This window comes from Propithecus coquereli, unplaced genomic scaffold, assembly GCF_000956105.1.
Source record: "Propithecus coquereli isolate 6110/MARCELLA unplaced genomic scaffold, Pcoq_1.0 Scaffold28, whole genome shotgun sequence".
Classification (NCBI taxonomy): domain Eukaryota; kingdom Metazoa; phylum Chordata; class Mammalia; order Primates; family Indriidae; genus Propithecus; species Propithecus coquereli.
In genome coordinates this window covers 1,664,239-1,684,519 of record NW_012148396.1, presented here as the reverse complement: position 1 = coordinate 1,684,519, position 20,281 = coordinate 1,664,239, and the positions used below count along the sequence as shown (strand labels likewise).

General features: G+C 46.8%; 1 protein-coding gene across 1 annotated transcript in view; it reads left to right on the top strand.

The window, feature by feature from the left end:
• The window catches only part of KCNQ3 (potassium channel, voltage gated KQT-like subfamily Q, member 3), a 308,368-nt gene that overhangs the window by 244,760 nt on the left and 43,327 nt on the right, over window positions 1-20,281 (top strand). The window contains exons 2-4 of the mRNA XM_012647942.1: window positions 12,382-12,472; window positions 14,225-14,351; window positions 17,352-17,524. Of these exons, the coding sequence (XP_012503396.1) occupies window positions 12,382-12,472; window positions 14,225-14,351; window positions 17,352-17,524 (391 nt within the window). The remainder of the gene's footprint in view (window positions 1-12,381; window positions 12,473-14,224; window positions 14,352-17,351; window positions 17,525-20,281) is intronic.

Here is a 20,281-nt window from a genome sequence, read left to right as displayed (position 1 = left end):
CTTACTTTTAAGTTTTAAAGATTTTTTTATACAGTATTAGGCATGTAACATGTCCTCAGGTGGTAGTGATTGAATTATTAATAAATTGCCCTTGATTCTTAGTTTAGATCAGGAGTTGGCAAACTTTTTCTTAAAGAGCCAGATAGTAAATATTATCAGCTCTGTCTCTGTTGCAACTACTCAAGCCTGCTATTCCACCACAGAAGAAACCATAGACAAAAAGTAAACAAATAAATATGGCTGTGGTATAATAAAAATTTTTTTGTGAAAACAGGCAGAGGGCCATAGTTTGCTAACACCTGGGTTAGATGATCAAAACCTGCATCTACCTTACATATCTATTCGTTTATAGATTGATGTGAATAGGATATAGACATAAATATGGATATAGAAATAGAGATAGATTTCCCTATGGCTATTCATAGATATGATTTTCTTTCCCCATATCAAAAACATGGACGTTTTTAAAGACAATTTATTTTTTTTCTACATGCTATTAAGTCAATTTTCAAGTACTTTCTATGAGCATAATATGAGAAGTAAAGAAGAAAGAAACTAGCATTGGATAAGTGCCCACTACTTGCCAGGATTCTAAGCACTTTTACATATTTACACTTTTAAATGATTGTCTTTTAAATCACTTGATTATCCCATGAGGTAGGTTTAGAGGATACATTTTATTCCACACTTAATAGGAATCAGTAAAAACTGTACTTAAGGGGAACCTTTTGAAAATGGGGACCAGTACTTTGTACCAAACAGGTAAGACAAAAATATCTTATTAGTATTTTATCTAAAAAATGTAATCGAAATAGAAAAACGTGTTTATTGTATCTCATAGTTAATAAAATTTAAGTTATAATTGCAACTAGTCTCTAATTTTTAGAACGAACAAAGACTAAATCAAGTGTTAATTTGGACGTACATTTCTTAATGCCAAAACTGTATAATGCAATATGACTTCACATTTTATTTTCCCAACATTTTGGGGGGAGCACTGTATGAGGTTTTTAATCCTTTAAAGTTGTCAGTTGGTTTGTCTTTGATTTTTCCTGCAACATTTTCTCTTGTCAATGACCCTACTATTTTTAGAACAGCTTTCCATCATCATTTCCATCAACTCTGTGAAATCCTGCATCTTTTGTAAACTTTGCCTTTTCACTTTGCAAATGGTTCACATTTTACCATTAAATGCTGAACCTGATGGTAAAGCAGAGACTGGCCTGCAAAGCCAGGACATGCCCTGGATATAGGCTGCAATTTATAGTTAAATTATCAAGGATGTTTGCATGGAGAGTTCATTAGGGAAGTGTCTTTTGTTTACAAAAATTATTGCTGCCCTGTGCAATCTCTTAAGTGCAAAGGCTGGGATAAAGAATATTAAGACAATAAAGATCCCTTGATGTTTCACTCTTGTTTTATCGGTAAGAAACTCAAGTTTGGAAAAATAAACCTGCCCAAGACCATCTGATTGCTAAATGGTGAACTAGTTGTCTATTACTGCATAACAACTACCATAAAACATAGCAGCTTAACACAACATACATTCATTATTTTACATTTTCTGTGGATCAGGAGTCCAGGCACAGCTTACCTGGGTCTTCTGTTCAGTGTTTCTCAAAAAGACTACAATTACAGCATCAGCCAGACCTGTGGTCTCATCCAAAGGCTAAACTGAGGAAGGAGTCTCTTTCAACAGTCTTTTGTGTTTGTTAGCTGGAGCCCACATTTAGTTCCATACCACACTGTCTTCTCCAACATGGCAGTTTGCTTCAAAGCCAGCAAGAGAGCAGGCATAGTAGCTCATGCCTGTAGCGCCAGCATTTTGGGAGGCTGAGGCGGGAGGATCACTTGAGGCCAGGAGTTTCAGACTAGCCTGGGCAACATGGTAAGACCCCATTTCTACAAAAAATTAAAAATTAAAAAAAACATTGTTTTGTAAAGCCAGCAAGAAAGTCTACTAACAAGATGGAAGTCAAAATCATTTGTAAACTAATCACAGAAGTGACATTCCATTACCTTTATTGTATTCCATTGTCTGATAACAAGGCACAGGTGCCAGCCACATTTAAGCAGAGGGAATTACCCAAGGGTGTGAATAACAAAAAGGTGAAGATCACTGAGGCCCATCTTAGGGTCTGCTTGCCACAGCTAGACTCCAAAACCCTTACTCTCTTTTTCTTTTGACACTGGTTTATAAGGGGAACATGGTAGGTACTTGCAACACACTTAAAATGTATCCTTACATCACTTTGTAGTACCTACTAGCTTGGCATGAATATTTTGGATGTCTAATGAGATTACTTTGTTAATAATGAGGCTTTGTGGTCTACAAGAGAAGGCAGAACCTCAGTACCTAGCACAGTGCCTGACACGTGGGAGGCATGCTGCAAATGATGAGTTGAATGTCCCAGACTGACCTTAGCATCCCAGGATATATCAGAGACATGGCTTGTCCTAGAGAGAGAAAGAAAACTTCCAGAAATGGGCTGATTCTCCCCACTTCCTTGGCCTAGGTTCCTACTGTGCCTGCTCACTCACCTGGGCCCAGGGATCCTGGGAGCTGGAAGTACCTAGCTAATGGCTCTTGTCTCTATCCCATAAGGAGAAAAGATGGTGAATTTCCAGAGCTTGACCAGCATTGCTTTTATGTGGAAGTGTCAAATAAGACTGGGTACTGGAGAAGGTGTTGGTGGCAATGTTAATGGGACTTTTATGTGCTTCAGCTGATGACATTGTTAATGTGGCATAGGAAAGAGGCTTTGAACAGAGCTGTTTGGTCTGAAGAAAGCTGAGAACCTGTCCCAGGCAGAAGCCTCCTCCATCCTCCCCGCCCCTCCCTTCCCCCCAAAAATACAGCATGCTTAGAGAACATTGGATGGAGCTGAGAATACTGGCAAGATGGAGCTCTTTAGAAATAGCCAAATGGTGCCTTGGACTGGTATAGACAGGGCATGGGGCAGTGTGTGATGGAACTGAGACATCATCTTCCTAGGGCTTCTACCAATTTTTAGTGGACTTACCCATTTTTAAATAAGGAATCCCAGGTCTGATAAAGTGGCAAAAAAATTCCATCAGTCACATGGGTCACTTTTCTGACCCACCTGAGCTAAAATTCACTTGTACAATAGTTAATACACATTAGGCCTACGTTCTGTGCAGAGCATGGTGCTGTGTAGTCTATGAGCACTGTCAAATCTACTTTTCATAAAATCACTGAATTAGGAGCTATTCTCATTCCTATTTACAGATGAGGTGGTAAGTGGAAGAGCTGAGATCTGAACTCAAGTCTATTCGTCTTTGAAAGTCCTTCCAGACCTTCCCACCCAGGTCACTGGATGAAAGCTTGAACCCACAATAACATCCCTGAAGGGCCTTTGGGACCATCTGCTTTGATTCCTTCATTTCACAGATATAGACACTGAGACCTGGGGAGAGGAAAGAACTTCTCCAGCCCTCTCAGCGGGTAAACAGCAGAGCTGGAAGTAGAACTGAGACAGGTAGCTTCTTTAGCCAATCCTTTGGGCTGGGCACTGTGATCCCAAGAGGAAAATTGTATCTTCCCTGCTTCTCCATATTGGCCTATTAGAGAACACAGATGCAAGAGGTGCAATCTGGGTATGATAGGCTCTGTTCATGGTTGAATACCCAGGGCCTAGAGGGTAAATGCATGTCAAGAAGTGGATGAATTCTATGAGAAGGTAAGAACAAAATCCTCACTGAATGCACAGAAGGATTTTCCTGCTATTGCTTGGGGAACAAGAGAGGATGGGCCCTTAGCTCTTGGGAGACAAAGACTGTCTGTTCCTAACTCCTGGCATATAATAAATGGTCAGTAAACATTTTGTTGAATGAACAAATTAATGAAGAAAGACTTAATAGAGGACGTGACATTTGAGCTGAGCCTTAAAGAGGAAAAGGGAAGTGTCAGTTGGGTGAGTGGACGAAAGCATGTGAACGGGAGAGAACAGAATTTGAAAGGGCCTAATGTGTCTTGATTAAGTTGCAAGTTTGGTGTGACTGGGGGACAAAAGGATGAAGAGATGAGCCTAGAAAAGATGCCTAATATATATCAGAGCTCTGCTGTTGGGTGTGCATATGTTTCTAATTGTTAAACCTTCTTAATGGATTGACCCTATTATCAATATATATTGCCCCCTTTGTCTCTTATAAAAATTTTTGTCTTAAAGTCTATTTTAAAGTCTGATATTATTATTGCCACCCCAGTTCTACTTTGGCTACTATTTGCGTGGACTACCATTTTCTATCTTTTCACTATCAACCTATTTATGTCTTTGGAACTAAAGTGAGTCTCTTGTAGACAGCATACGGTTGGATCATGCTTTTTATCCTTTCTTTCATGACATGATCTAATGTTGGAGAACCAGGTTTACCTTACTGAAGAGTTGGAACTTTACCCTTTATTGAATGAGGAAACCACAGCTGTGTTTAAACAGGGGGTTGGTATAATTAGATATCTCTGCTTTAAAAAATGATACTGGCAGGTGTGTAGAGGGTGGAATGGAGGCAGGGGAGGAAGTGGTGTAGGCCACCCTTTCCCAACATCCTCTCCTGTGGCTCTCTTTTCTTCACCTGCTGCTCTTGCTGCCTCTCCCCAGCTCAGACTGTGAAGTAGCACAGAAGGCCCTCCATGGGGCCTTCATGCAGATGTCTGCCTGGCTCAGCTATGTGTCACTTTGCTGACCCTGGAATGCAACCTTACTACACAGGGTTTTATTTGCTTCCCACGCTCTTCTAGCTGTAAGCTTTTCAATGTTTAAGATCATGTTAAGAGATGGAATCATTTTGAATGATTTCAGAATTATTCTTTGTACTTTTTTTTGTCTGTATTGTAAGTCCCTGACATCTGATGACATGGTTTGTAGCTGTTATGCACCTCACAGGTAAATAGGCACAACACATATTTGGGGAGAATGGATGAATGCCAGATAAGGAAAAATAGTTAGCTCTAAAAAGGAAAGGTGAACACCTCAGTTTTATTTAAATTCCCTGAATGACCCTGGTGTGTAGTGTTTCACCTTTTGCCCTGACATTGGCAGGACTTAGCAGAAGGGAATGGATTGTAACCAGCAAAAAGAATAGCAGACATGTCTATAAAGGTTCACTTTTCAATTTACCAAAAACAAAACAGAGAGTGGTGTAGTGGAAGATGTACCAGGCTCGAGCTGGGCAGCCAGGGTCCTCATCCAAGCTCTGCAAGGAGTTATTCTGTAGCACTGGGAAAATCACTCAGAACTCTGGTGTACAAATTTCCCTTCTGTAAGATAAAGGAATAAGAATAAATCCTTCTTAAGATCCCTTGAAAGTTCCAGTTAATGGAAGTTTGGGAAGAGGTTGGCATGAGTCAAATCAGGAAAAAGAAGCATTAGAAAAATTATTTTAGCTGTGAGTTATGCTCTCATGTCTGGGTTCCCAGGGGGATAGCAAGGTTTTGGTCTTTTTCTATACCTGTGATGGACCTCACTAATTGATAGTAGCATTTCTCCCCAGTTAACTTGGCTACAATCTGAATTCTTTTCAACACAGCATTCCTTGACTGATCCATCATAGTGAGTTTGCAAAATAAAAATGATTTGCCAACCCTGTTCTAAGAGAATGGAGCAACTCATTAGGAGATCACTCAAACATCCTTTTTGGAGCTGACTAATAGGAAATAAAGAAATCCCTGGCACACAGTGGATATTTTACTTCTGAGGCATTTCAGTTGAGGATGAGTAGGCTGCTGGTGTAATCTGAGGTTGGTCACTGCCTTTTCGTGTTGTGTCTTCTGCTCAAGAGCAAGGACCAGTGGTGGTAGCTGAGGATTCAGACAGGTGCAGCTAAGTAGCTGTCAGCAACACCTGCTCTTTTAGAGACTTCAGTTCTGGTTTCACCCGGCTAGAAAGACTGTTTCTACACATTCCTGTTTAATGGCAGACAGACAAGGATTCTAAGAAGGAGACTCTGGCTGGGTCAGGAGCTGCCTTCCTCCCTGTGTCTAGGACATTTTGAAGACTACAGGAGCTTGGGAAGCTGCCTCTGAACAGCTGTAATTAGGGCAGGAGCCAGCAGGGATCTCTGGAAACTACCCAGAAATAGTCCTGAGATTTTCTCCCCCAAGCCTGGGACTCTAGAAGAAGAGAAGGGAAGAAATTGTCCTCTCACAGCTGAACTGGGAGCGGTGACTGCTCTCCCTGCTCTGCGACTGGCTCTGACCACACCCCGTTCTCTGCAGATTCTCATCCAAAGCCCCATTGCTGGCTCCCAGCACAGGGTCTGACCCTTCACCCCCACTGTGACCCTGCTACCCAAGCTGGAGACTCAGTCCCCCATCTGCAAAATAGAGATACAGAGCAATGACAATGCACTTGCCTTGCAGTGTTGCTCTCAGGAGTACAAGAGAAAATGATGTGCAAAAGAAATCACTAGGTCAATGCTGAAGCTTTCACCCTAGTTGTTTTGCCTTGTGAGGGGACGTTTGGCTGTTAAACCTCCCCTCTTATTTCCAGTGGGCCCAGCTTTGTTGCCTACAAAGGGATGCCTGGCATGGGCGAGGAGAGGTGGGTAGGATTCCTGGTACCACTGTGGTCATCCTCACATCTGCTTCTGCAGAAGCTGCTGCGCCTCCCTTGTCTGCTGCCCGACAGAGGGTTGGTAGCGAGGGGGCCTGGACAGGATGCACTGGTTCTTGTCCCAAGCGCCCTGCACCTTACGTGTTAGAACCAGGTGCAACGACAGAGTGGCCTTTCTGTGTCAACTCCTTCCCACCCTCCCCTACCCCAGCTTTGTTGGAAAATGGCAGAGGGTGAGGAAAGAATGCTGAGGGTAGAAGCGTGTAGGAGATGGTGGCCGACTGAGGGTGTGTTCCAGACTATCAGCCCTGACTGGATTCATTTGTAAAGACAGCTGTGACGCTGCAGACAGAAGGCTGCTGTTGGCTCTCCCCAAGCTCCTGGTCACGAACCCGGGCTCACTCCCACAGGTCATGGTAGGGAGGGAGAAGTGGGAGGCAAGGAGCAGAGGAAGGAGGGAGAGCAGGGGAGAGGAACAGTGAAGGAAAGGAAGGGGGAGAAGGAGAGGAGAAGCAGGGCAAGAAGAGAGTGCAGGAGACAGTCAAGGTTTTAGAGAAGGAAGCCTAGTGACAAAGACAAAAGAGAAAGAAGAGAAGGAATGACTGGTGAGTCATGGAGAGAGAGGAAGACAGACCAGGAGGAGAAGGGGAGCCCAAGCTAGCAGCTCTTCAGTGTCCAGTGACACATCTGGCTTCCATCGGCGAGGAGGTCTCAGTTCATGCTTTAAGGGTAAATCGAAATATGCAAGAAACTAAGGAATGTTTCCCTTTCTCAGGTTAAAGGGGGCTTCCTTGTTGGTTTTAGCTTTGCAAGTTAATGATTGTTCTCCAATCTCAGAACGTAGACTCCCGAGGTTGCTGGTGAGGCGTGGGAAAGTGCAGAGCTACGCCAGGCATTTGCCGCCCCCTGCTGGCCGAAGCTGGGTTCTGCATGCTCCATGCAGATGTGTACCAGGCTGAAACTGCATTTTGGTGGTTGGTTAAAACTGAATTATCCCCTGGCTCTAAAATCAGACTATTAGAGCTGAAAGGGAGTTAGGTCTTCAGCCCTGACCTCTCTTCTAAACCTTATACTTAGATTTCAGTCGGCCTAATGGAGATTTCCACTTGGACCTCAAATTTAGCAGGTCCACACGTAGCTTTGTCTTTGTAGCCCTGCTGATGCCTGTGAACAGCACGGTGTCCGCCCCTCCCCCACCCCTGTTCCTCTTGCTCAGCCTCCGTCTCCCATTAGTCACAAATCCTTCTGGGACCACCAGGAGGTTCTCTCTCACAGGACTCTTCTCATCTCTCCAGTTCAGCCCTCATCCTCTCTTGTCAGCCCATGACAACAACTTCCTGAGTATTTACTCTCCTGTTAGCTGTTTTGGGATATAGATACAGACATAGATATAGGTATAGATATAGATATCGATGTGGAGATACACACACACACACACACACACACACACACACACACACACGTTTTTAAAGATCTGCAAAATAAAGTTCAAACTCTTCATTTGACCCAAAAAACCCTTCATATGGTACTCTGGAGTGTCTCTCCAGAACCACCTTATAGCCCTTGCTTTTAATTTCAACAACAGGACAATTGATAATCTCTGAAATTGTTCTTATCCATTCTCCAAACACTTACCCATCCTTACTGAGGTCTAGGCTGTGAGCTAGTCACTGGAACACAGAGAGGAACAAAACACCATCTCTGGTCTCAAGGGGGTGGAGTCTGATAGACTAACCCACAAATGCAGCTCGGACGTCACGTGGGGTACCCCACTCTGTAAAAGTTGGGTGCACTTGGTGCAGATTCCCATTCCACACTGTACCGGTTTTCTATTGCTGTGTAACAAATTGCCGCTAACTTAGTGGATTATAATAACACTTTTTTTTTTTTAATTTCACAGTTTACATAGGTTAGGAGTCTGGACACAGCTTAACTGGGTCCTCTGCTCAGGGTCCCGCAAAACAGCAATCAAGATGTTGGCCAGACTGTGTTCCATTCTGGTGCTTTGGGCCGCATTCCAAGCTCACATGATTGTTGGTCCTCACAGTTCTAGGACAGGTTCCACTTTCATGCTGGTCGTCAGCTGGGGACTGCTCCCACGTCCCAGAAGCCACCATGGTTCCTTGCCACACAGCTCTCACAGGCCCTTCAAAACACAGCAGCTCACTGCAAGGCTCAGCAGAAGAATCTCCCGCTCCAGTCTGTGAGGACAGAGTCTTATGTAACGTAACATATCACAAATGTGACTATCCCATTGCCTTTGCCATATAGCAAAACTTAAGCTGAGGAGTGACAGCCCATCACTGTTGCCATATTCTATTGTTAGAACCCAGTCACAGTTTCTGCTTGTACTCAGGAGAGGCAATTATACAAGAACATGACTCACTGGGGATCACTTGAGGGCATGCCCACCACACACACACCTTGTAGAATCTTCCCAAGATTTACATACAGCTCAAGTACAGGAAGCTGAGTAAAGTGTCTGAGTCTGGCTAAGGGATCCTGTTCCTCCCAAATTAGTCAGGATTGACCCAGCCATGGGCTACAGCTCCATGTTTAATGTCAGCTAAAGACAAAGCCACTCACAGGCTGTGGTTGACGGCTTGCACTGTAGGACAAAGAACTTAAAATTTTAGACAATCTCGGTCTTAAAAATCCTTCAGAATGTGGCTAGGCCACATCCTCTTCTTTTTGTTTGTCATTCCTGGCCCTCAACATCAACCCCATCTCCAATTTCTGGTTAATTTTTCTTGTTAAGTGGTTCAGTAGCCTCATATCTTTAGGGTTGCAACTTCCAGCACAACAGGATCAATAAAATATTTCACTAGACAAAGACAGTTCCCTCCCTAAGAGGAATCCCAGTGCCAGGCATTAGCATAGCATGTTTTAGTTAGCACCCAATGCAGGCAAACCATTACAAAACGATAACAGGTTATAATCAGTGCTGGAGTAGGAATGCATCAGGGTGCCATGGGATCCCAGGGAAGGGACCACACAGGGGAGGCTGCAGAGAGCAGCTGGGGTCTGGGAAGGCTCTAGAGCAAAGCATGAGTGATGCTGCCAAAGCATTAGCAGGAGGACAGTGGGGGGCATGGTAGGGGCAGGCAGGGAAGAGGAGCATCGAGACAGATGGCACATGGGCTCAGAGAATCTGAAGAAATGCTGTCATTCCTGAGACCGGCCTGGGAATAGGGGAGCAGTGAGAGATGATGAGGCTGTGAAGAGGGCAAGGCCAGATCATAAAAGGCCCGCACCCTTTACTGAGGGAGAAGATCAAACTGGGTTCTGTGTCCCTGAACTTAGTATTCTTTGCACTTGCACATGTTGTTCACAATGCCTAGGGAGCTATAGCCCAGGTCAACACACATAAAATGGTGAATGACCCAGTAGCTAAGCTTAGAAATCCTTCCTACCTCTCGGCCACAGCCCTTCTGGGTGCTTCCAACCCTGTGCCCTCAAAGCATGGGGTGAACACTTGAATCATGACCTTGAACACACTCTCCTGTAATTATTTGTCCTCTGTTTTCTCGATTGAACTAAGGGGTCCTTAGAAATGAGCAATAGATTTTATTCATATTTGTAGCCTTAAAACCAGTACTACATCTGGGACAAAAGAGGTACCCAATAAATGGAAATTAAATCACAATAAAGCAATAGCCAACTCTCACTGAAGCCTCACTATCTGACAGGCACTCTCCTAGACCTGACTTGGATTATATCAGAGGGTAATTGAGAATATGGGCACTTTCATTGGATTCACTTTATACAGAAGGAAACCAAGATACTGAGAAGTTGCATAATTTGCCTAAAAACAGACAGATTATAAGAGGAGGAAGGAAATTCTAATCCAGGTATTAGCTACAGAGCCTATGAATGAATAAAATAATGTCTTGAGAGAACTAGAGTGTGGACTTGCAGAAACCTACGAGAGCGATTAAGTTCCGTGCGTGTTCCCCAGGCCTGGCTGGCCAGCGTTGAGCATGTGTCTGTGAGAGCACCATGACCCTAAACAGGTGACCAAACACTTTCCCACATCCGTCATTTCCATGGTCCTTGCAATAGTTATGAGCTCTAGACAGGTTCCTTACTCCCATTCTACAGATGAGATGACTGGGGCGCCCCAGCTCCATGTGCTGCTCAAAATCACATAGAGAACGCCAGGGCCTCCTCCTGAGCCCACGTCTTTGGACTCCAAACTCTGTGGTCATTTTGCTGACAACGCAATGACCCTGATGGCAATGATTCCTTCTTACGAATTTCTTCATATCCAAAAAGGGAACGATTATACCTAACACGGGAGGTTGTCGTGAGGATGTATAAAGTGGCAAGTGGTAGATGCTCACAAAACAGTAATGGTGAGATTTGCTGATGTTGTGACCATCATCATCGTCATCACCATTATCATCATCCTCACCAAAGATTTGGGACTCAGGGTACGAAGATTCCAGTCATGAGTCAGAATCATGAATTTCAAATAAAATGGCCAAACACATGAGGGAGGTGGGAATCTTGTGTAGCTTCCTAGGCAGGGTTGGAAATACAAAGATTCAGGCCTGCAGATCAGCCAGTTTATTGGCCAGAAAATGTGATCAGGATCCCTAAGGATCAGGGCCAGGACTTGGGTGGCAGCCAAGGCAAGAGCAGATATTTCCATCCTCCTTATGTCATGGTTTTACCATCACATGATGAGACAGCTTTCCGTTTGGACTGTGAGCTCATGAGCGCAATCTAGCTTACTCATCGTTGAACTCCAGCTCTGTGTCTCCAGAGTCTGCTGCATAAATATTGAATGAATGAATGGACAAAAGCCAAAACAGCATGGCTAGAACTTAGTAGGACAGAAAGCGAGATTACCTGGAGTAGGAAAGCTTGGTGTATGTGCTGCCAAACTTCGTTCATGGACCCTGCCTTGTAAATTCCCTCATAGACACCCAGAGAACCTCATATTGACCATCATCGAACCAAAGACTCTCCACCAAGAGGGAGAACCATTTTTCTTTGCTGAAACAGTGAGGCATGGTCTCTCTCTCTCTCTTTCTCTCTCTCTCTCTCTTTCTCTCTCTCTCTCGGAGACACAAACACACATATGCACACACACCCCACAGAGTTTATAAAGACAAAAATCTTAAATAATTATTTGCAGTGTGCTCCTGTCTGTGGCAGAGGCATGAACCAGGTGACTTCTCCATGAATTTTAAAGGACCAACATTCAGAATCCTTCAGTGCAGTGGTTCTTATTCTTTCTAGCATTTCAAAAACAATTCTGAAGATCTTTAGTTGAAAGAGGTTCTTTCCTTCAGTAGCCATTGACTATAAAATGGAATAATATTCATACTTGGTAACAGACTCCTTTGCTGAATTTATCAATCTTTGGAGTAAATTAGTGTTTTTTTCATATTAAGAAAACATCTTCATATATTTTAAAATCAAAGTTCTATATGTGGAAGAATGTTATTAATTTACTTATATTCTTGCTGATTTACCAAAACTTGTGTTAACTTTTGGTTGTTCGGGGATCCTACAACTCTCCCAGGTTGGGACAAGATGATCTAGTTTGAATTCTAACTAATTGGTTCTACTAACTAGCTGGTTAAGTAAAAGTATGCATATTGCTCAACCTTTCTGACCTTGTTGTCTTTAGCTGGGACAGCAATTCCTACCTGCCTGGTAGGTTTGTCAGGAAGATTAAGTGGGATAGCATATCCAGCATGTAGCCATGTTCAGTGGAAGTTGAAGCTTCATCCTGGCTGACGCCTGTCCCCGTCTTAGCCTCAAAGGTTTCTTAGTCTCTTTCTTCCTTCTCCTCTAGGTTCCTGATTGTCCTGGGGTGCTTGATTCTGGCTGTCCTGACCACGTTCAAGGAGTACGAGACCGTCTCTGGAGACTGGCTGCTGCTACTGGTAGGACGGCCACCCCACACGCTGCTGCGCTCTGGGGCGAACACCCCTGGGTAGACTTCCAGTCACGAGAAGGAGGCTGCCCTTGGGTCTCCAGCCAAGCCCAGGCTCAAGAGAAAGCAATGCCTCCCTTACTTGGTGAGGCCTGCCATGGGCACAGATGGAGGGAGGAATGGCATACCCGATAGGGATTTGCCATCCCATGCTAGAGATAAGGGAAATAAACAAGGTCAAGTTAAAACCAACACATACTTTCAAATGTATCCCAGTCCTCCGGATGTTAACCCAAAGGCGGTTTCCATTCTAAAACCTGCCTCTACTTTTTCTCCCTGGTGTCCTACTCCCTAAACTCTGAGGATCTCTTCAAGGCCAAGTACAGAATCCCATTTCTACATAAAATGGGTCTTATGTGTGGTCTTATGTCTTGATCTGTAGTTTGCTTTGAGAGGCATCACTGGAATCCCTCCATCCAGGGGCAGGCATTTTGATAGTAGAGCAGGTGGAAGCTCTCACTGAGAGCTAAGTCCTTCACCTGTTTTCACTCTCTGCTCTCCATTGTGCGGTGTGGTGAAGAGAAAGCAGCCTTAGAATTCTTGGGCAAGTTACCTAGCATACCCTGACTCTGCTCACATCCTTGCCTAAAGAATGTCACGTGAGGTGAGGAGCAAACGGTGACATGGGCTGGGCCCAGCCTCAGCACCTTGCCTAGAGGCTCCAAGCAGGACTTGCTCCTTCTACAGCCCCAGGACAGCACTGGTCAACTGGGCTCTTGAATGACTGTGCCCTTGCTAGGTTAGGAGTCAGCCTCAGCTTTGAAGGTGACTGTGATGGCATGGAGTGTGGCCCCAGTGTCCACAGGGAAGGGATGCTAGCCCCCTAATTAGGGTACACAGAGCAGCAGTGGTCATGCCATCCACCACTCCAGAGGCAGCAGGTCCCTTCTGAGGGCAGTGTTTGCAGCCGCACCACTCAGAGCTCAGACTTGAGTTGGAGAATCCTTGCAAACCATCCTGTTCCAGGAGCTAGGTTTCAGGGATTGCTGTGGAGCAGCGATGCCTCCAGGGTCCCAGGGAGGTCACGAAAGAGAGAGAGGTGAAGGTGTGGGTATTTGACCATCAAGGGAGGTGCAGGAGGGAAGGCAGGCGGCGTGGCAGAGTGCTTCAGGACATGGGCTCTGCAGCCTAGCTACCTGAGCCTGGGATCCCTGCTTTGCGATTCCATAGCCTTCAGAATTTTGTTTAACCACTGTATGCCTTAGTCTCTCAAAATTCAAGATGAGGATAATATTATCAAACACTCGGGGGGTGCCTGGCCTGGGAGCCAGGCTTAGTAACCGTTAGCTGCAATTAGCAACACCAAGGCCCAGATGCTGGGTGGAAGTAATGGATTACGTTTCATTTATACCTCTCTTTTCAACCCAACTGTGCTTCCTAGGGCCTTTTTGTACACGAAAGGGACTTTTTAAAAAAGTAATACATTGGAACAAAATCATAGAAAAAAGAACGAGTAATCACTTTGCAGGGCTCACCAGTGTTAGGGACAGTTAGCACCTCAGAATGCAGACAGCTCTCCAGACTGAATGGAGGTGAACAACCCGTTCTGTTCCTCCCCCTCCCCACCCCGGCCACCACCACCAAGGAAACAACCACAGCGACAGCAGCAACCTAGTTCTGCAGATCTTCAGGGCAGGAATCCCTCGTTCTGGACGACCGGGGACCAGTTAATCAGGGCCTCTCTGTGTGCTTTTCCACGCAGGAAACGTTTGCTATTTTCATCTTCGGGGCTGAGTTTGCTTTGAGGATCTGGGCCGCCGGCTGCTGCTGCCGGTACAAAGGCTGGCGGGGACGCCTGAAGTTCGCCAGGAAGCCCCTGTGCATGTTGGGTAAGCCCTGACCCCCAGCCCGGGGGCCTCCTCAGTTCCCTTCTTTCGGTGCATTACTCCTCTGAGGAGGTTCTAAGCAGCTATTCTGGGAAGCCACCGGCATTGTGAGGCCAGCCTGGCCTCTGCCCCTGCCTGGATGAGAGGGACAGCGGCAGCCTCCCGGTGCTGAAATTCCTCCTTCCATGGCTTATGCTCATAATGACTGTACCGGGCAGGGATTCTTAATTGGGGGAGTGGGGGAGCATCACTCTTGGCATTTGAGTTCTGAAGGAGCCAGCAGGTGGCAGGATGCTGAGCATCCCTGGTCCCTAGGCTAGCAGCACTCCCAGTCACTGTGACGATCAAAATTAGCCACACGTTGCCAGACTGGCTGGGGTGGGGGTGACAGGCATGACCCCACTGCTCATTAAGAATTTACTTCTATAGGACCATGATATACCCATTTTACAGAGATGGAAACTGAGGCTGACAGAGCTGAGTCATTTTCCAGTCAGCAGCAGATTTTGCGGTCAGCAGCAGATTCCATCCTAACATCCAGGTGTGGTCTTATGTCTGGATCTGTAGTTTGCTTTGAGAGACATCACTGGAATCCCTCCATTCAGGGGCAGGCATTTTGATAGTAGAGCAGGTGGAAGCTCTCACTGACCTATTGGTGCAGTATGGGCCCATGTGTTCCCATCTGAAAATGCTGCTACGATCCCTGTAGTGACAGAACAGAATCTCCGTGAGTGACAGGTAGGAGTCTTGGAGCTTCAAATCCCTGGGAAAAAGTTAGAGGATAGGATAAAGGATAAAGTTACAGGATCATAGAATGTCATCCAAAGGCATTTAGTCCAACGTGCCCTCCTGTCTGATGCTCCAGTTGCTTGCAGCAGCCTTTAAGTGGTCACCCAGACTCTGCTTCTATGCCTCTAGTCACAGGGTGCTCACTACCTATCAAAGTATTTATCCCTATCTTAACTCCTCTGATTTTCTTCAGATGTTTGAGGCTAGGCATTTCATTCCTCCTCCCCTTCCAGCAGTGTTCTTTTATCCAAGAAAAATGTCCTTAACAGCTTCTCCTTTGCATCACATGTTCTCAGCACCACAGTCTCTCTCCACTGAGATGCTGCTCATTGCTCAATCCCCTTTTGAAAAATGATTGGCAGGACTGAATGCAGTTCTTCAAGAGTGGACGGCCAGTCCAGAGAAGGGCCGGACCATATCATTTGTCCCAAATGCCAGCCTTCTCTTTGTGCAACTGGGGTTGTGTGGCCTTGCTTTCTCCCTGCTGAAACCTCTCTGCCTTGCTACCGCCTGCTGCTGAGGTTGGACTTCTGAGGCTTTTGGTTTTTTTCTCAGAATTTTGAATGCAAGTAGGGTGTGTGTGTGTGTGTGTGTGTGTGTGTGTGTGTGTGTGTGTGGTGTATGTGTGTGTGTGTACATGAACACAATTTTATTTACTATATTTTTTCATATTTCTCTCTTCTCCCTTCCTTTGCCCTCTTTCAATATCTACTCCCCACTTTCCTTCCCTTCCTCTCTCCTTTTCTTCCTTCCAAGTGTTTTGCAAGTGCAATGGTATTAAGACTTCTTTTTCTTCTTGGAGTGACCTATCCAGTGCTGAGCAGGAGTCCTGTGTGTGTATGTGTGGAGGGGTGGCTTTGTGATGGGTTATACCCAAATTTAAAAATATTCCTGTCCAGTTCGAGAACATCCTGGGGTGTGGCACCTGGACCCCTCCAGGACAGGCATGTTCCCCATGAGGCGGGGTCCACTGTCCCAGGATGGGCTGCAGTCACAGAGCTCCAGGGCCCCTCTCTGCCCTTCCTGGAGAGACAAGGCTGGTCCTCAGTGTCACACCACCCTTGCTGGTGTCTTTCCAGATGTTGCTGTGTTTTCCACCCTACATAGCTCCACCTGTCCCATAGTGTGACCCTTGGGGGAAATGTTGCTTTTCTCTGCTAATTTTAAAAACCTGTTTAATTGCGTTTTCCCCAAATTTACTTGGCCATGGGGTCCTTTTTAATTGCTAACCCTCTGCAGGACAGTGGGGCAATAATTGATACAGGTGTTGGGTGCCACTGAAGGGGACAGAGACCAGTTCCCCTCTCTTCTGTAACAGATTGCTGATTTCAGGGGCCTCCTTAGCCATTGGAAAGGTGTCTAATCCCCATGGCCTCCTCTGGCTCCATCCATGGCTGTGGTGGACGTTTTCATGCCACCCTCTGATACCAGCATCCCACGTCATGGGTGGGCCTTGCTCCTTTCCACAATCGACTCCAAGGCCTTCTCTGAATCTTAGGGAGGCCACTAGGCAAGTGCCGCTCAGAACTATGGGGCATTAATACCCCCAGAGGTGACCCTCCTGCAGCAGGGGACAAAAGTGAAAGGACAGATACCCCAGCCTCCCAATTTTGAGACAAGTGATCTTGGGGGTTGTTCTGCCTACAGCTCGAAAGACTCAACAGTGACCTTCACAACAACCTCTTACATTGTGCTCTTCTCCTCTCTTTCCTTCTGCAATCACTTTGCATCCTGCAATTATCTCTCTATAAATTACCTGCACTCAAGTTCCTGTTTCTGGTGATGCTTTTAAGGGAACTCCCTAGGAAAACAGTGTCTGAGGTTCAGGCTTCACCTCCACAGCCTGAGCAGCTCCAGATTCCCTCCCGACCTGAGAGCGAATCCCAATTACTACCCAGGGAGCCTGGGAAATCGCTGCTCTGCGGTTTAGAGCCCGCACTGGAGTTTGACAGGCCTGTGTCCAACTCAACTACTTCTGGCTGTGTGGCCGTGGGAAGGCACTCATGCTCAGAGCTTCTGCTTCCTCATCGCTTACAGGACAATAATCCCACTTACCACATGTGGTGGGTGTCAAAATTCAACGCCACAGTGCTTAGATCGTCCCACTGCGTGGCACGTGTCCACCTGCCAGCGGACAGCACCTGCGATGATGCCATTGCCTTTGCTCGACCTCTCTCCCCTCTTCCCTGCCACTCTCTCTGTCCTCTCCCCCAGACATCTTTGTGCTGATCGCCTCTGTGCCCGTGGTTGCCGTGGGAAACCAGGGCAATGTCCTGGCCACCTCCCTGCGGAGCCTGCGCTTCCTGCAGATCCTGCGCATGCTGCGGATGGACCGGAGGGGCGGCACCTGGAAGCTCCTGGGCTCCGCCATCTGTGCTCACAGCAAGGTAAGTGCCACGGAGAAGCTACAGAGCATGCAGACCTCTCATCCACCTGTGCCCTTCCATGGCTGCCCAGAGGGTGGTCATCCTGCCACCACCGATGACGGTGACAAGGAGGAGGAGGAAGAGAAGGAAGGGCATGAACAGGTGTAGTGCAGAGAGCAGGATTGGGTAGACCTGAGTGTAGGTGTCTCAGCTCCACCAAATGAAAATTACTCTGGTCGAATCACTCGCCCCTTTTTGGCCCTCAGTTTTCTTGTTTTTATAACAGGGACAGCAATGCCTGTACCTCCAGATTGTTGGGAGCATGCAATGAGCCCACGCAAGGCAACATGCAGTGGGAGGGAAAGGTTCTGGAGTCAGGCACACTGGTTTGAATCCAAACTCCACCTGCGTGACTTCGGGGATTTTTCGTAACCTCTCCACGTCTTGGTTTCTGCGTTTATATAGTTGAAATGATAACACACTAACCTCATAGGGTGGGTGTGAGGATGAAATGAACTGATACATGGAGACACTTGGAAAGTACCCCAATCATAGGAATTGTTCAGTTGCTGTTGTTACCATGTAAAGCCGGAAGCACAGTGCCTAGAACTTAGCACTTGACATCGACTAGCTCACCTCCTGGGTCAGGCACTGTGGTTGCCCCTTTACACTGATGAGGAGGCAGACACAGAAAGAGGAAGTAACTTGCCTGAGGTTGTGCAGCGGGACACAAACCCAGGAGGTCCAGTTCCAGCGTGCGTGTCCCGTGGTTTGCTGCTGGCCATGGCAGTGCTCACCTCTCCGAGGGAGATCAGAAGCTAGAAAGGGTGGGGCTCTGTCCAGTCCCCTTCCAGAGTCCCACGTGGTTGAGTAGGCGTGGAACCCGAGCAACCAGAATCCCGCTACCTGCAGTCATGGTCCGCTTTGTGTTTCCTTCCTATTCTTAACCCAAGCCTTTGGCACTGCTTTGTGTTAGCCGACCTGCTTTAGCTGGATCCTGGAAGAATAAAGGAAAACCTCTGTGTCTCAGCTCAAGCAGCAAAAACCCCTGGGGGAGAGATCAGAGGAAGGGACTCCTAGGATGGTGTTCTTCAGGGGTCTAAAGTCAAGGCTGTCTTCCTCCCTGACAGAGTAGCTTCTCGTGCCAGCTGTGGTGGCCGCTGGTGCCCTGCCTAGACCCCCTTCCCCGGGAGCCCTGGGAGCCCTGTGAGCCCAGCCTCAGTGACTGCCTGCAGACGCAGCACGTGCGCTTGGATCCTTGTCTCAGGCTCTGCTTCTGCGCAACCGGACCTGAGGCGGCAAGCCGGGGCGGTTCACCTTTAGGGAGCTTGGAGTTCTCCTTGTGAGCATTAATGTGGCCGTGCCACCACCTCTAACCGGACGGCCCCAGAATGTGCCCACACGATTCCTGGTGCTCATGTCTCAGATGCACACCCGGGCATGCTGGGGTGCTGTCCTGTGAGATGGCATCTCGCAGCAGAGTGAATGTGAGCTCAGGAGTCAGACAGCAACTTGGGTCAGAACTCAGCTCGGCCACCTTCCAGCTGGGAGACCTTAAGCGTGTCACTCCATTTTTATCAGCTTCCTCAATGGTAAAACGTGAATCCTTCTGGTGCTCACGTGAGAAAAGGTGCATTGAAGGGCCTGGTAAGCAGTAGGTGCTCATTAGGAGTAGCATGTATTCTTCTAAATATGCGTTCCCTCACAAACCATACAAGTAAATATGTAAATAAAATAAAGGCATAAAATACCTGGGAATCTTTTTCCTTAGAAGGCAATTTCTTGCCATGAATACTTTATTCCCTGTCTGTGTTACCTCTGGCCACAGAATCGGTGAGGTCAGAGCTTTCTTCACAGAGTTCTTTCTTCTGCCTGACCTTCTATTTCGGCTTATATCGGAGTACACATTCACAGTACCCTCCCGGGTTCAGCCATAGCCTCGTAGCCGTGGAGCTGAGTGGATTCACAGCTTTTGTGGAGTCTGTGCTAAAAATCGCTGGTTTAAGTCCTTGTCCTGTGTTCCTTCAGATTCTAATAGATCCCTGGTGTCTGCTGACTATTTGCCGTGTAATTTCCAGCTCCGGTTGGATGTTTGTGATGTAATTCCTGGGGACAGATGGGCGCACACTGCAGCCAGCTCCCACTGAGGCAGGGACTCCTCCCCAGGGGAGCAGAGCTCTCTGCTCACAGACTTGGGATTAGGAGCTCTTGCTAAGCCCCAAAGTATATGGTGTGAGTCCTCACCAAGGCCTGTGCTGCCACAGCCAGGAGAATGCTCTTCCCCCGAGGGTGTCGCCAATGGCACTGGTGAACGAACATTTATAAATTCATTTCTTCCTTCATTTCTTCATTTTACTCTGGGCCAGATTCTATGCTTGACTCCTCTGGGCACTCAGAGAAAAAAAGTGGGAGGCTCTGTTACACAAACTTAAACTTTCCAAGTTAGTGCTTTTACTAGTTAGGATAGGCCAGTCTCTGTTCCTGGAACAAATAAGCCCTGGAGCTTCTACCACCGGGCATGAAATCACCCACGTCTTCTTGCTCACGTGTGTGAGCCTCGTCTGTCTTTAATACAAGGCCTTGAGTCACCCAGGCAGGGAAGAGGGGCACAGTGTATCCTGCATAACGAATTTAGGGCCAGGAAGGGATTTACTCCATCACTTCCCCACGTTGGCCCGACCCCAGTCCCTTTGCCCCAATCTGACGCAGAGGAACCTCGGCAGGTGGCGGAGCTGGTGGACACTGGGGAACGGTCACAGGCTCTGCCAGAGAGCTACT